Below are 18,026 nucleotides of genomic sequence, written 5' to 3' on the forward strand. Positions count from 1 at the left end.
CCAGCGCCCTCAGCCACCAGCCCGCAGCGTGCACCTCCACCCCTTTGTATTTTCCGTATTGCGCCTCCTCTGAGCCCCAGTATGCTGTTCTCTTTCCTTCTAGTTGAAGAATTTCCCCTCAGCCAGCTTTCCTGTGGTTCTGGGTGATGTCCCTTCTGTCTTTTATTTATATTTTTGAAGTGGTTGTTCGAGGCAGCACACTCCGGTGTTTATCTATGCCGCCATCTTGGTTCTCCTCCTCACCTGCTTACTTTTGACTTTGGACAAGAAAGTAACCTATCTCTAAGCCTCAGTTTTCTCACCTGTAAAATGGAGATAACTGTAGTACCTACTTCATAGTTATTGAGTGCATGTCAAATGCATAGCCCATGGTATGTGTTTTAAGAGTAGCTTGTTCCCTACCCTCTCATTTTCATTGCCCATTCCCTTGCCCCTAAAATGTCAGTCAAAAGATAGGCAGATAGATGTCCAACAGTTCCACTGCTTTATTTGGAGAGGGGAGAATCTATGACTTATATCATTACTTTTTTCTTATTTCTAGTGAAATGAAGGCTACCATTTGCAGCCCAGGCCCCACAATGTTTTGGGAAGGAAAACTGTTGGCGGGGGGGGAGGGTAGGGGAGAATGACATCCTAATGAAGCAAAGCCTAATGATGACCACAACATTTTTAAAAAAATATTTTTTTATTGATTTCAGTGAGGAATGGAGAGGGAGAGAGAGATAGAAACATCAGTGATGAGAGAGAATGATCAATTGGCTGCCTCCTGTACGTCCTCTACTGGGGATCAAGCCCGCAACTCAGGCATGTGCCCTGGTTCATACAGGGCAATGCTCAATCACTGAGCCATGCCAGCCAGGGAACCACAACATTTTTGACATTTCCCAGCACTTTATAGCTATAGTGCCTTCCTTGACTCTCTTTAACCTTTTAAAAATGAATTATTTTAGCATGAATTAGGACAAAATACAGCTATTAGCATGGGAACAAAGTCTCCAAACATAAATGTTCTGTCTTATTTTAATACTAGAGGCCCAGTGCACGAAATTTGTACAAAATGGGGGCTGGGGGTCCCTCAGCCCGGCCTGCACCCTTTCCAATCTGGGACATCCCTTCCACAATCCAGGACTGCTGGCTCCTAACCGCTCGCCTGCCTGCCTGCCACATTGCCCCTAACTGCATCTGCCTGCAAGCCTGATCGCCCCCTAACTGCTTCTGCCTGCCAGCATGATCGCCCCCTAACTGCTCCCCTGCTGGCCTGATTGCCCCCAACTGCCCTCCCCTGCAGGCTTGGTTACCCCGAACTGCCCTCTCCTGTAGAACTGGTCACCCTCAACTGCCCTCCCCTGCTGTCCTGATTGCTCCCAACTGCCCTCCCCTGCAGGCCTGATCGCCCCCAACTGCCCTCCCTTGCTGGCCTCATTGCTCCGAACTGCCCTCCCCTGCAGGCCTGGTTACCCCCAACTTCCCTCGCTTGCTGGCCTGATCTCGCTCCCAGCTGCCCTCCCCTGCCGGCCTGTTTGCCCCCAACTGCCCTCCCCTGCCGGCCATCTTGTGGTGGCCATCTTGTGACGATGTGAGGTCGGCCATCTCGTGGTGGCCATCTTGTGATGACGTTGTGTGTGATGCCACCTAGGCTTTTATTATATAGGATAGGATGTTCCTAGAAATAAAAATAGAAAATGTATATAAATTATTTCTTTTAACTAAGTAGCCCTTTAATCAGATGTTTTCGTGGAGAAATTCACATTCTGTCCAATTTCAAGGAAAGGACCCAAGGTTTTCAGTAAAGAATGATGAAAAATGTGATCTCCTCCTTCCATAAAAGTTACAATTTTGTGGACTAGAGGATCAACTATCACAGACCACCATAAGGGCACAGGGACATATGCCACAAGCTGGGCCTTAGAAGATCTCATTTCACTGTAAGACTCCTTGGCTGTTGTGTAGACCCTGGCTACTCCTGCAGTCTGAAGGTTTTTGTTGTTGTTTTTCAGTTGTGGTTTTTAACCTGAACAGCACTTTGACTGCAGTGCAGACTTTTCTCAGCTTCTGTGTGAATGGGCTATTCAAGACTTCCCATGGCCCTGTGTTTAATGGACCGCAAATCCTCTGGCTCTTTGCTGCCTGTGAGGCTTGTTGAACTTGACCATTAGGAGAAGGCTGCACCCAACTGCTTGTCCAGCTCTCAATATACCAGACCTATAATCAAGAGAAGTTTCAAGGTGCTTAGGAGAAATGAACTTTAAAACCTTTCACACTTCTTATCTGAAAGGTACTTTGTAAGCCTTAATTCTAAGCCATCATTCATTTTTACTCTGTGTTTTAATGCTGCTGTGATCATTCTCTCTCCAGGTTGGGTGAATATGGGCTTCAGAGGCAGACATCCGAATTAAACCCCAGGTCTCTCATTTATTGGCTATATAATTTTGGGCAGGTTACCTGGTTAATTCATTCAACAAATATTTATTTAATACCTATGTGTACCAGACACTATTCTAAGCACTGGAGATAACAACTGTTGACATGTAAATACAATATAACATGCTTACATTCTAGTCCAGGAAGAGAAATATAATAACGAAAATAAATGAATGGAAATCTGTACTACCACTCAGAATGATTGTCAGTTTAGATGAGCTGGCACCGTGAAAGCTTGGGGGTATACTAGGGTGGATGAGACATCTTGCCTCCAGGTGGCTTGCTGGCAATTGGTAAATGAGGGATTTTTTACCCAGACCCTTTTGACCTGTTAGAGTGGAGAAGTGTTATTGTTTTCTGAGGATTAAATTGACTAGAATAACCTGTATGTAATTTATTGCAAGTGTCTCTCTCTTCATTCACTTGATGCCATTCTATTAATACCAGATAAACGAAACTTCAAAAAAATCAAATGTTTTTCTGTGGCACACAATACTTGAGAGATGCCACTATTATAGAAATATTTTCCCTTTACTACCTTTGTTGGTGGCTACTTTAAATAACTATAAGGTCTTAATGTTGTATGGGAGGCAATATTTGTGATTATGAAAGCTAGTAGGTTTGAACTTAGGCAGCCAATCATAGGATCTTTTCTCTGGTGGAAATTTATTCTGTGGAAGATGAACATAAGTGGTTTGTGTCCTGCCACCTGTCACTTCTAATTCTCCTCTGCTTTGGTCTCCTGTACCTTGATTTCCGTGTTGATTTTGGAAAAATAAATGAGATTTCCCTAAAAGTTACACTTGATTTCATCATGTTGCAATAATATAGCTTCAGGGTTTGATTGTTTTTCCATTCATTTTTCAAAAACTCATTTCTCCTTAAATCATGATGTATTTAACTTTGCTTCTCCCCAGCCCCACCCCAATTTGACCTTGAAGTACTATTGTTTCTCTATAAAGTGTTTCCAATTTGCTTGTTTTTACTGGCTTCCCTCATCTGCTATTGTATCTTTTATATTTGGCTTTAGCCTCTTGATAATATGTTATGTAAAAGCCAGATTTTCTTCTCCAACTTTTTCTAATGCAAATATTCTAATTTTTGCATAATCGAACCACCTTTATTAGATAATGGGGCTGATGCATGAAGAACTAAATAAATATTTATTACTTATTGAGACATTCTTTTTGATAAAAACATGCTTTATGCTAGATGAATAAAACCATAGAAAATTATAGCCGATTAATATGAGAGTAGTTCTCTAGTGTCTGAGTGGCTGTCTATTGAAATCAGAACTGCCAGTTGAGAAAAGCACTGAGCATTAAGGGAGCACTCGTTCACATTTGGATGATTTATTCCTGCGCAGACAGACTGTGGTAGTGGGAGGTGTAGTTTACAGTTCTTTAGCTCTTAGCCAGTGTCCCTTCTTGAGTGGTGGTGTGAGCCTCATGTGTCTGTACAGTATAATGATGCCTGTATTCCAGCACTCCATTTTTCTGCTCCTTTGCTTCAACACTAAATTAATTTTTTAAATGTGAACAAAAAGGGTCTGTATGTAAAAATTATTATATGAGATTATTTTAACAGAGTTTTCAGTGTGACCAAAACATTATTTTTTAAATGGCCCTATTTTACTACATTAATATTTTAAAATAAATCTTCAGATACCATTTGAGCAGGGAAATCTTTGTGGATTTTTTTGTTTTTGTTTTTCTGATGGTATGTTTAATTCTTAGGTGGCCAGCCTACATCTTGCTGCAAATTTGCTCAATTATGGCATTTTTTAATATTTTTAAAATTTCAATCATATTTCATTAAACTACTGCTGTTTGGTAGCCATTTCTGAAAAGCTCCTGCTTGATTTCCCCCTGCTCAACAATCCCTCTGCCCTACTCCCATTCTAGTTTCTCTTCTGTTACTTACTTTTTTTCCAGCGCCTGCTTGTCTTCGGCCACATGCCCATCAAACCTAATTGCAGCTTTGGGAGGGCTCTGGTGAGGCAGCTCCTTGGCCCAGCTGTCCCTCAGGGATTTAATTCTGGTGGGCTGTACATGTGGCCCTCAAGCCATGTCAGTGCTGCCACAGCTCCCTGATTCTAAAGGCTGGTCACCTCAGGCCCTAACGTTGTTTCAAGTCTAGGGCAGTTTAGTCTCAGGATAGATATGGCAGGAATAATACAATTTGGGTCATTTTGTCAATGGAAATTAACCTCCAGTTCTTCTGCTAATTTTATATAAAAACCTGTGACATGCTAACTATTTTTAGTCTCACTAAAATTACAGTGCTTTAAAAAACAACTTCCCTGAATATTATTTTTTTTCTATTACAACTGAGTAACATCACTGTTTTTGATACGATTTTAACTTTCTATCAAACTAGAGGTTTATAAACTTTGACCTTGTGTCTAAATCTTAGAGAATTGAAGGTAAAATATGAGAACTCAAGACGCACTCAACATAGTACTCTGGGGTTAAATTTTTTGTTTAAATGAGAAACTCAAGTATAATGTAGTAAGTCATTTGCCTTCTTAAAATTCTGTTATTTTTAAAACATGGTATTTTTTTCTCCAGACTTACAAAGAAATCTGTGTTTCTATACAATTTAGAAAATAAATCACTCTTAATCTAAAAACCCATTGATTAACACTTGTTACCATGTGGGAGTATTTTCTTTATATCTTGTTTCTTTTCATTTTTTAAACAAAATATTTTAAAACATGGAAAAATACAAGGACATCTTGTATGTTGAACACCTATATAATGATACCAGATTTAAAATGTTAATATTTTGCCATATTTTTTCTAGTTTTTGTCCTTGGCCTTGTTTATATTCATATATGTATGCATATATTGAAACATAATTGAGATCATATTATATATACAGTTTATATTCTTTAGTCTTGTTTCAGTTAACATTTTAAATATTTCCTTATGTCATTAAAGAACTTGGATGCTTTGTTGCAACACTAAATTTGTCCTAGTGTATGGATAGAGTTTCTATTTTTAAGTAGTGATGATTCTATTTCTACATAATTAATTTGACTTAATTTATCACATGACTTTAAAATACCATTTTTCAAAAAACTGCAAGTTGCAACCAATTAGTGGATCACAAAATCAATTTAGCAGTTGTAGTCAGTGTTTTAAAATCGGTCAGAATATTTCTATTGTTCTTTGGCAAAAACTTCACACCGTAATCAATTCTTTGGTTCCAGTTATCTGAATTTAAATTTTAAAAATTTTTAACTGGAGATTATAGTCACAAGTATTATTAGAATCTTAGCAATCAGCCCACTTCATGTATGTTAGACTTGACATCCATTTTTTATGCTTACATTTTATGCATTGATTTATTGGAATTGGATATGTAAAAGTGGGGTAATAAAATAGTAAAACAAAACTCCATACCTCTTACAAGAGTTACAATGAGGGGAGTTCCTCTCCTCATGGGAGTCTGGCCAGTGCCGATTCTTTCCCATTCACTTATACTTTGAGGTGCTTTGAGCTAACTCAAAGGCGATGGTCCCTTGAAGGCGGTAAATTGTTTCCTTAATATTTGATTCAAATTTACCAAAAGATGGTGGCTTGGCTCACCAGCACAGATTAGAACTCTTGAGCATAAATCTCAAAAGTGTTCTCTCATGCCCCATTTCTGTCATCCTTCCTCAACTCCAGCTAGAACTACCCCTATTATCTGTTCAAAATGAGGGCGGCCGTCTCTCACAGGCACTGAATTCAGTCGGTTCTCCTAAACAAAGAAACAAAACACATAAACACTCCAGTTTTATATAGAGTTCTCTCTGTTTAAAGCTTAAGGAATAGGTCCTTTAATCTAGCATAATTCTTACATACAGTAACCTTTTGATATAGCATTAAAATAAATCTCAGTGTGCTTTTTAGAATGTATTGGGGCTTTTCTCCTGTCTGGCTGTCCCTTTTAAAGAATCTGCTATGGCATATGGATAACAGGAGAGGTGAGGAAAGTGGAAATAGTGCATAGCAGGTCTGTTTGTGTGAGATATACAACATGGAGAGTCTGCTACTCTACCTCTATTTATTCTCTTATTTGCATTTTTTGGAGACCTATTCTGGGTCAGTTACTCTGCTGGGTGCAAGGACACCCAGAGATGATGAAGCCTGCGGGCCCTCAAGATTCTCACAGACTTGGGAGGAAGTACCTGTGAACAAATAATTAAATAGCACAGCTGAACATATAGTGAGTCTGGGCTTTGGAGTCCAGATTAGTCTAGATCTTGACATTTCCATTACTAGTTGACTAGTGTGACTGGTAATTACGTAACACTTCTAAGCCTTCTCGCTAATTTTCCTCATTTGTAAAGAGATTTACCAGTTACCTTGTATGGTTTCTGAACATATGCATGTAAAACAGCACATGCCTGCCTGGCCTTATAGTATGTTGTAGTTGTTGTCTATATCATTGTTGTTATCATTTTTATTATTCATTGTTTTAAGTGCCAAATTAGATGTTTATAATGTGGACCATAAAAACCCATGGAAGGCCCTAGCTGATTTGATTCAGTGGATAGAGCATTGGCCCGTGGACTGAAGGGTGCCAGGTTTGATTCTGGTCAAGAGCATTTACCTTGTTTGCAGGCTCAATCACCAAGTGTGGGAGGCAACCAGTTGATGTGTCTTTCTCACATCAATGTTTCTCATTCCTCCTCCTCCTCTCTTCCACTCTCTCTAAAAATATCCTTGGGTGAGGATGAACACAAACAAAAAAAACTTATGGAAGGGGCAACTGACTACTGATGCTAGTTTCTGTTCACTGCACTGTTACAGTTCTCTGCCTCCATTGTGCGTGTATGTTCACACTTCTTTCTGGGTGTCTGTGGAAACCCTGTTTATTTGCTTGTGGGCATACTGTGTTCCTTCATCTTGATTACTCATCCCTCCTAAGTACAGGGATTCTCTTCCCTTCTTTTCTTTTTTTTTCTCTCTCCTCAAAAACTCATCTATCAATTCCGGCTGGTTCAGCCATCACCTCTGTGAAGATGCTTCCCAAATCTATACCCACAGCATTTCCAGCTGCCTGCTGGGCATCTCCATCTGGAAGTCCTTCTTGCATTCAAATGTAGCATGTCCAAAACTGAACTCATTAATTCCCTATTACCTTTCCTTTTTTCCCAATCTCTGCTTATGCTAGCATCTTCACTTTCAGGATACATGTTTGAATCTTAAATCCAGCCCTTGCCTTTCCTTTGCTTCTTGATCCCTTCCCAGTGTCTCCCACATGCAGTCAGTTGATCAGACTGTCCAATTCCTCCTCCATTCTGTTGCCATTATTCAGCTTTTCTTTTCCCTCCCTGATGCCACTACCCTAATTGAGGCCCTCATTATCTCTCACCAGGACTGTTGGAAGAAGCTACTCCTAACTAATCTTTTCTCTCCTTTTCACTGCACTCAACATACCACTGTCAGAGTAACTGTTTTAGTCGTTAACTCTAATCACACTACTCCTTTGCTAACAAACCATCCATGCCTTCAGATTGCCCGCAGAATGAAGTCCCAACTCTAAACTTACCTTTTTAAGGTCCTTCACTCTTCACGCTTTTTCTGGGCTTGTTCACCTACACACATTGCCCAGATGGGTATCCCCACAGCTCCTGAACCTGCTTCCCATTCTTCCACCTTCTTATCACTGTGTAACCAGTTTATTTCTCCAAAGATACCTTTCTTTCCATTCCATAACCCCATCTTACTCCTACTTCCATTCTCTGCTCGGGGAAATTTGGCCGTCTTTTAAGGCTCAGTCTGAATTCTACATCTACCGAGAGAGGCACCTCTAGCAAGAACACCAACTTTACCAATCTAGCTAGCATCCACTTTTTGTTTTTTTCAGCCATGCATAATTTTATCATCTTCTGGATTTGCTCTGGCTTATCACTGCCCCTCCTTAAAGAGGCACTGAGAATAAATCATAGTGTTCCAGGTGAAGTGTGACCTGGACTACATGAAACATAGTACCTCTGTAGATTTAGGTGTTTGTGGTAGGGATTGGGAGGCAGGGTATCCTCAGGAACAAATTTTCTTAATCTTTTGGTTCTCTGTGTATGTTTTTTAAGGGTGCTAATGAAGTGAAATCAAAGAAGAGGTGTTTTGGAAACAGTTATTAATTTACTCAAGCTTTAATCTATTCTTCAGCTTGTTACCTACTGTCTTACATGAAAATCAGTGGTTAGAAGGTGTGCTTTTCTGACTGCTCTCTTGATTTCTGTTAACCAGTTCACCAGTTTCTTTTCCTGGCCTTTTCAGTAATGCATCTCAAAGTGGCAGGTGTTCTAATGATATATGATGTTTGGAATGAGGATAGGAAGAATTGCTTAACTTTTATTGTTCTGGGAGGTAGAAAATGAAACAGTATTTATAGGAGTTATATATGCTAGTACAGTGGGGAGGACTTTGAGAGATAGAAGGAGAAACAGAGTAGAAGAAAGAGAAAATAGAAGTTGAGAAAAAATAGATGGCAAACCAGTAATAAGGAAAGAGAATGTAATTTTGTGATCCCTGGATCATCTGCCATGTTCTTCCATAGTGTTATATACATTGCTCATGTTGTCTCTTCCATATATGACTATGGAAAGTAGACATCATTAACCTCATTTTATAGAACAGGTCACTATCTCAGTCGCATAGCTACTGAATAGCAGGATTTTTTAAACCTGGTTCTAAAGCAGCACTGTTCTCATTTGACTTAGCTACAAGTTTTGTCCCTGAGATGAAGCAGATGGAGAGTCACTATAGAGCCAAAAGCCAGTTGGCATGGGTTCAAATCCTGGCTCCATCTAGGCTCTACCGCCTACAGGCTCAGGTACCCAGGCATGTTGCTTGATCTCTGTCTCCCTCATTTTCCTCATCTGTAAAATCATAATAAACAGGGTACCTTCCTTTAGGGTTGTTGTAAATTAGTTTTAGTTAATATATAGAAAAATGCTTAGAACAGTTCTGGCATGTATAGAGTTTTTACTGTGTCATCATATCCTTCATCCCTAACCAGGCTTATTCCCCAAAACACACACACACACAGCCTCACCTTCCTCTTTTCCCTTCTCTTTAATATTACACAGAAATGGAAGAATAAAGATTAACCTTAGGTAATAAATATGTAAGGATAAGTAATATAAGTTAAAATTTGTAGTTTAAAGCAAAAAACTTTTGAAATGGCTCCCATTCACTTTTCTTTTTCTAAAATAGGGTGTTTCCTAGCCTCCCTGTGGTTCAGGTCTATAGGATTTAAGCAAATTGTTACAGGATAATAAAGAGCTTTGGACATTTCTGATGATTATTTCTATTGTGTTATAGCTTAATCACTTAATTAAGTTTCTTTCCTAGAAAGAAATTAGAACTTATTTTCTTTATTTTTATTTTTAAAATATGTTTTTATTCATTTTTTAGAAAGGAAGGGAGAGGGAGAGAGAGATAGCAACATCAATGATGAGAGAGAATCACTGATCGGCTGCCTCCTGCACACCCCCTACTGGGGATCAAGCCCACAATCCTGGCATGAGCCCTGACTGGGAATGAAACGGAATTGAACTATGACTTCCTGTTTCATGGGTAGATGCTCAACCACTGAGCCACACTGGCCAGACTAGAACTTATTTTTTAAAATGATTAATCCTTCTAACTTGCTGAAGATCAATTACTAGATTGAGGAGAAGGTATAAGTAGAAAAACAGCTACAGCTTTTACTTTGCAAAGAGCCTGAAGATCCCTGTTATTTTGAAAGTAATGAAAGGGCAAGAAGAGGTCCTTTTTAAAATCCCTGTGTAGAGGCATGAGGGGCAAAGTTGTTTTGTTTTTTTTTAAGTAATGACTAACTCATTAATTTTGGCTTAGTTAATTAATTTCAATTGATTCTTTGTTCAAAATTTACCATGGAAGTCTTAATAATTCAATGAAGTATTATAATAATAATATTTAATGTTTTTACCACAATCAATAATTATATTTGTGTATTATTTATGTATATTATAATCTACTTTATTATTGTCATGAGCATTATTCTAAATATTAATTTATTACAATATATTACCCATAGTTTTCTCTTTTTTTCTCTTTTTAATGATGCCATTTAGTTCTTGTATGATAACCATTTGCAATATTTAAAAACAAATGACAAAGTGCATTCAGGAAAGTATTCCTAGCCTTAGTTATAGTAGAAACTATAAAAGTTCAATTCTCATAGCAAAAAAAAATATGACATTCTAAGTCAAAGCTTTATTGTTGTCTAGAGTGATAATACTTTTTATAAATAACTAGAGACCCGGTACATGAAATTCATGCACGGTCGTGGGGGGTGGGGGGGGCGTCCCTCAGCCTGGCCTGCACCCTCTCTTAATCCAGGACCCCTCAGGAAATGTCCAACTGTCAGTTTAGGCCCGATCCCACAGGGGCGGGCAGTTAGGGGCGATCAGGCCAGCAGGGGAGGGCAGTCGGACATTCCTCTCGCAATCCAGGACCACTGGCTCCTAACCACTTGCCTGCATGATTACCCCTAACCACCGCTGCCTGCCTACCTGCCTGCCTGATTGCCCCTAACCACCTCTGCCTGCTGGCCTAATGCCCCTAACCACCTCTGCCTGCTGACTTTATTGCCCTTAACCGCCTCTGCCTACCAACCTGATCGCCCCTAACTGCCCTCCCCTGCCAGCCTGATTGCCCAACCGCCTCTGCCTCAGCCCCTGCCACTGTGGCTTTGTCCAGAAGGACGTCCAGAAGATGTCTGGTCTAATTAGCATATTACCCTTTTATTAGTATAGATAGGAAATGGCAAGATACTTGTTCATGGCATTCTTTTTCATTTTACTTCTGAAATAAATGTTTGTGTCAACCACCATCACCAAATAAGATCTCTTTATCTAAGTCATAAAGTTTGTAATTATTTCAGTTGGTGTCAACTACCGCAAACAGTTTAAAACTGTGGGTTCCTCTTGTTATCAGAGCAAATGGTTAATATTGTGAGGTTGGCTGTAGACAGTGGGAAAACCCAGAAAGAGGAGAAAGCCAGATCATCAAGCCTCACTGTGTCAGATTGTTACTTTTAAAACCAGCCATTGGTTTCTCCAGTTGTTTGCTGAACTCATGGTTTCCTTCTATTCACTCTTTCTTCCCCCAATCCTTTTTCTTTTTTTAAATATATTTTTATTTATTTCAGAGAGGAAGGGAGAGGGAGAAAGAGATAGAAACATCAGTGACAAGAGTGAATCATTGATTGGCTGCCCTCTGTATGCCCCCTACTGGAGACCAAGCCCACAACTCAGGCATGTGCTCTGACTAGGAATTGAATCATGACTTCCTGGTTCATAGGTCCATGCTCAACCACTGAGCAATGCCGGCTGGGCCCAATCCTATTTATTTTCAACACGTTCCTTTGTCTAATTTTGGAATTATGAGCATATTTGTAGCAATTTGCTAACATGATCTGACTGATCTTATGAAAATATATTAATCTTATTCTTTTATTTATGTGTTGCAGGGGGCTTGTACAAGATAGCCGGAATAACCTCCAACTGAGGGGCTTGGTGGTGCTACTTATTTCTAAAGCAGCTGGGCCCAGCAGAGTGAATGCTTCATGTCAGAACTATGACATGGTCAGTGGGATCTATTCATGGTAAGAAATTAGTCTTTTGACTTTGCTCTCTAAATTATGTTTTCTTTTACTGAACAGTGGTAGTAGAAATGGCTATTTAGTTCTTTGTCATTCTGATTCAAAGATAAATTAAAATATTTGTATGGTTTAAAATATGTATTTTTATTGTTAATAGATCTGATAGTCTCGGCTGCTCCATGCATAACTCTGGTAAATTTACCCATACATATGTGTTAAATACTTGCATTACTACCCTGAGCATTTAAAATTTTCTGTTCATGACTACCCATCCTCCGCATCATGGTATCATTATGTCTCTGTGGAGACCTCTTTGTCCCTTACTCTAGGATTTTTATTTTTTCAACCTACTCAAACTGATATGTAGTTGTAAAATATTGATGCAAGTACCATTTTAGCAGAAATAGTCTACTTCAGTACTATATCATTTATTTTATTTTGCTTATTTTTATGGTGAATCGATATTTACTAAAGTTACTGAAATTATAGATTTTTATATCACACATTTAGATTAAAAATTAATTACTAGCATGTATTAATCACATTGGTTGCATATAAAACAAACTTTAAATTTTTTGTTTTAAAAAAAATACTGCTTTTTTTAGTGAGATATCAGCAATAACTTTATTTAATTTTAATAGAGTACTTGGCACTGTGTTAAAAGCCTCTCTCTATAGAAGTAACAATCTGCAGATGAACTTTGGCACGTGAAATTAAAACTACCCTAAAAACATGGGGAACAAAAAAATTTTTCTCCCAAAAAGCATTTCTAGAAACTTTGACTTATGGCTGATATATCTTATTGACTTAATTTAAAAATCAATCCACATCTTAGATTTTTTTTTTATTTCTAGTGGTCTTATCCATAAATGTTTTATTTTTCTATAATATTTAGAAATGACTGTTGCTTGCCAGCTATGAAGTACAGTGATCCTTCATCATTAACAAGCAAGCAAAATTTATTACTGTTGTAGCTACAAATGACCCCTCTTCAGCCAGCATAATTTATGCAGATCTTTTACTATTTATGCATATAAGTATCTTCACTAAAAGAGATACCTTGGGATCATTTTTAGTTTCTACTCACTCTGATATAATTTATATTTTTTAGTGCTTTGTAGGTTACTAATCATTTTTATGAGTTATCCTTTTTTATTTTAATCCTCATCTGAGGATATTGTTTCCATTTATTCTTCTTAGTGTGGAGGGTGGGGAGTTGAGGGGAGACTGAGCCTGCAACCAAGGTACGTGCCCTTGACTGGGAATCAAACCTTTCAGTCTAAGGGCCGACACTCTAACCACTGAGCAAACCAGCCAGGGCGACAGTTATCCCGTTTGTCCTTACAATAATTCTGTAGGTAAGAGTTGTCATGTTACTTTTTTAGGGTGGTACAACTTCAATTGAGGAAAGTTGAGTCTCTAACTATAGTTTCCTTCTAAACCTCATGTATGTTTTTCTTGATTCCATTCTGATTTTCTAGTCTGATTCAAATAATTTATTTCACTTGCAGATTAGACTAACCATTAAATTATTATACCAAAAAGGTCTTGTAAGTATTTCGTTGAAAAACTCCTGAATTGAAAGCAACTTGGCAAATCTTTAATACATCTACATCCCTCCCCCAAACTTTTGAATTAGAGGTCAAAACTTTACCTTACAAATTGTGTAGAAAGCTCTTGACTGAGTTTAGTTGAAAATAACTGGAGAAAACACATAAGGATACAAAATGAATACCAATAACCTAATAATCCCTGGAAAGCAAATAGACTTCACATCACCTTGTATCCCAGGTATGTCTAGCCCCTATTGGGAATTCCTTTGGGTTTTAGTCTGCTGATTTTGATCCTGTTTTATTAATAGTCTGCTCTTAATTGGGTAACCATACATACCTCCAATGAACACCAGCCAAGTTTTGTTACCTCAGATTCTAAAATAATCAATCTAAAATACTATTTGACACATACTAGGTGTTCAGTATATATTTGTTGCATAAGTGAATCAACCCCGTTTTACAGAAAAAGAAGTTAATACTGAGACTAAGATTTATCTAAAATCCTTTAAGTAGTAAGTGATAGAGTTGGGAATTAAATCCTGGTTTTACTCTAATGTATGTTACCTTTTCTACTATGCAAGTGCTCTTATCTATATGCACACAGTGCACTGTAATGTGAACATGTGTTTACCTAGTCTCTAAGAAACACCTACAATCACCTTCTGAGCCTTCAAGGAACATATGCATTTAGTAGACGGTCATTGTAACACAGCAGTTGTAAAAGAACTTTGCAGAAGAGTAGGTGGTGCATTATGAATATAAAAATGTTCCAAATAATATGAATGAATTTCATACCCAAGTATATAGAATCCATAATTACATTTAGGGAATAATCCTGGTTCTGGGCTATTTTCTGTAATTAAGCTTGATCCAGCATGTCATTGGTGATGCTTGGGTGGTTGGTACACTTGTTAATGTGAAAATGTAATTTGGCATAGTACTATGAGAAACCATTAATTTGTTTCTCCATCCCTGAATTCATTTGTTTTGCTCCTGCTTTTCTTAATTGTTCAAGTGTAACTTTTGCTGGAGGCTTGTATCTATAATGCCACAGTGAATTATTTAACATTTGAGGAAAAGTACTGACTTGGGAGCTTTTTAAATTCACCTCCCAACTACTGGGGTTTGCATTGTTGGTGTTTTTTCTCTCATAAACTTGACTTTGATGTCAGATAGTGGGACCTGAGTAAATTACCTAAGGGACCAAAGTAAGTTAGGTGACCTCTTTTATTTAGCCTAAGGACATAACTGATGGATATAATTTGTGGATCTATTTAGTGAATTTATCATATGGCCAAGAGAGGCAGAATGTAGGTTAAAATGTAATAACTACATTTTGGAAAACAGGTAAGAGAGCCACATTGATAAAAATGCACTATAAGCATCTACCATAGCCTTTTGCCAAGAAGACTGTGGGGTTTACATTTATTCTACCAATCCTGAGTTTACATGACAGGGACTGGAGGGGGGGGGGCACTGGATGAAAGAAGGTGAAGAGATTAGTCAAAGAACAAAAATGCATAACCCTTAGGCATAGGCAATAGTGTGGGCGGGTGGAGCTGGGTGGAGGTAGACAAGGGGGGAGGGAAATGGGGACATCTGTAATAGTCTCAGCAATGAAAATAAACTTAAAAAATAAAAGTATGCATAGCCCATGGACACAGACAACAGTTGGAGAAGGTGGGGGTGAGGGGGGTTGAGTGGGGGTGGGAAAGGGGGACATCTGTAATAGTGTCAACAATATAAATACATACATTTATACATATTGGTTACAAAGGTAATCAGTCGAAAAAAATACTAAATTCAATGTAAAAGTATCTCTTGCCACTCCTGAGAAAATAAGTGTATAACTTCCTGTTCTATTAATAATAGGATACTCTTGTATACAAAAAATAGATCATTACAATATATAAAACATAACATTTCAAAGTATAGACTTCTCTAATGTAGCATGATTATTAAGTTTAAATTTTTTTATGAGTTTTTTAACTAATGGTTCACCTTTCTCAGTTGTTTTAGCAATAATTTACTCAGTTTTTTTCTCATCTAACTAGCAGTTATAATAGACCTCATATTTTCATCTTACCTTCATTGCCTGCAATTTCCCAAAACCTCTTGTTAACTCTAGTAGAAGAGATTGAAACTTGTTTGCCAAACACATTTTCTTTTCCTTCTCAGTATCCAGCTGGACTGTATCTGCCAGCTTTGTACAACTGTGTATCTCGCCAGTGCCTTGGACATAGTATTCATTTAAATCTTTACATGATTGACCCTTCTGTTACCGCAGTGTTCTAGACCAAAATAAACATTTGAATCACACATGTATAGCATGTGCCTTTTAAAGGAGTGTAACTGGACCATGTCTTCCTGTGACTTGGGCGTACCTTATTATGACCTCCCTCCCTGAAATCAATAAAAATATATATTTTTTAAAATGATAATTCTTCAATGGAATGAAATTCCCAAAGTCAAAAATAATTGCCAAATTTACAAAAATATTTGCAACATACCTACCGAAGGACCAGTTTTAATAAATCAGTTGAGGATCTTATAAATCAAGGAGAAGATAATGCAACACAACATGGACAAAAGATAGGAATAGGCTGTTCGGTGAAGAAGTATAGATGGCTAGTAAGCAGAGGGGGAAAAAAGCTGGACTTCATCCCAAGGAGCAATTAAAACAAAATCACAGCTTCTCCCTGTCATTGGCAAAGATTAAAAAGTTTGATACCCAATGTTTGTGAGTATGTGAGGAAGTAGGCATTTGAGTGCTTTGTTAGTAGGGACATTAATTCATATAGTTACTTAGAGAACAATTTAGTAAAGTCTATAAATTTTATTTCAATCTAACTACCCTTTGATTTAGCAAAATTATATGCTGATGTATGTATGTATGTATAAGAATGTTCTTTGCCCTCCCTGTCCTCCAAAAAGGAAATAACCAGATGTCTACCAATAGGACACATGTTACTTTGATGCAAAGGAATATCAAGTGTTTGTCTAAAAGAACTAAGGAGATCTGTATGTGCAGATCTAGAAAGATTTCAAAGAATCATGTGGAAAAAGCAAGGTACAGAAACATATTATAGTTTGACCCCCTTGGGTTGGGCAGTGGATTTGTACATGCATGAGAAATGTTTCAAAGTAGAAACAAAGAGCTGTTTATAGTGGTCACCTCTGTGGAGAGGCAGCTGGTGGGAGGAAATGGGATGAGAGACTTTAACTGTTCATTTTATGTCTTCTTTAGTCCTCTGAATTCTTTTTAACCATATACATGTTTTACTAATTTACTAGTACACTCCTTACAAACTGGTAAAAAAGAAACTTGCTGAACTGAGATAGTTAGCCTAGTCCTGTCATTTGAAAGCTTCACAGTCCCTGAGCTGATCTGAACTTTTTAATTTTCTGCCCTCTTTGACAAGATCAAGTATCTTATGAACATGGGTAAATTATAGGGTTTTTTTTAAATAAAGAAAGCATGAGTAAAGCAAAATGATGTCTTTAGATTAGCTCTCTTAAGTTTACCATCCATGTTAAAATTGATACCATCAGTTTCTTGATAACTATGCCAATTCTTTTGCAACTCAGTGTATTTATTCAATTGATTAAGGTTAAATTAATGATATATATGCTAAGATAAGTGTTGAACTTCAAGAACTAATCACACAAAAACAGCATTATAAACATAACTGTACGTTAAATCTAGAAAACATCTTAAATTTACTGATCTTAGCATTAGTTTCTCCTTTAAGAGAAAATTGGTCAAGCTTGGTGTGCTGTTATAGAAAAGTGATAGAATCTGGAGATCTATAAGAAATCTTAATTTAAGAATAGAAGTGGAGAATATAAAAAGCTGTGAATGAAGCAAGTTTGGGGATCTTAAAATAAGTCTTTAAATTTAGGGAATTGGTCCTGGTCTCAGCTGCAGATATTGTAGTTCATAATTTATCACTCTAATATGGTACTAATTAGCTCCTGATGACTTCTAATTATACTAACAATGGGCTGTGACTATCAGTTCTCACCTTCACACGTTAGGATTTTTCTGGCACTTAAAAGTGCCAAACAATTAACAAATTGCATTTCCCCTGGGGATCTACCAAATCAAAAAACACCTTAAAATATGAGGCTTACATAGGAACATGTTGATCATATTATTTATTTAGTACTCAATTATATTAATGTAAAATAATTAACATTGAAATATATAGCATTAAAAGAAAGTGTTTTGGGGGGTGTTGTTTCTTTTATGATGATGATGTGTAAATGTTAGAAAAGAATAGAAGAAACCTCATCTACCTGATAATAACAGTGATTGGAGGACATGGGGAAGAGGGATGTTTGGGAATAGGTAGGTATAGGGAAACAGTCAAAGAGAATTCTATTGGTAATATTTCAGGTTTTTAAATAAAGAGAATCTAT

The 18,026-nt window shown here is 37.6% G+C and overlaps 1 protein-coding gene across 1 annotated transcript in view; it reads left to right on the forward strand.

Moving 5' to 3' along the window:
* The window catches only part of PDSS2 (prenyl (decaprenyl) diphosphate synthase, subunit 2), a 91,768-nt gene that overhangs the window by 52,482 nt on the left and 21,260 nt on the right, over window positions 1-18,026 (forward strand). The window contains exon 2 of the mRNA XM_006777208.2: window positions 11,920-12,054. Within this exon, the coding sequence (XP_006777271.1) occupies window positions 11,920-12,054 (135 nt within the window). The remainder of the gene's footprint in view (window positions 1-11,919; window positions 12,055-18,026) is intronic.

This window comes from Myotis davidii, unplaced genomic scaffold, assembly GCF_000327345.1.
Source record: "Myotis davidii unplaced genomic scaffold, ASM32734v1 scaffold68, whole genome shotgun sequence".
Taxonomy (NCBI): Eukaryota; Metazoa; Chordata; class Mammalia; order Chiroptera; family Vespertilionidae; genus Myotis; species Myotis davidii.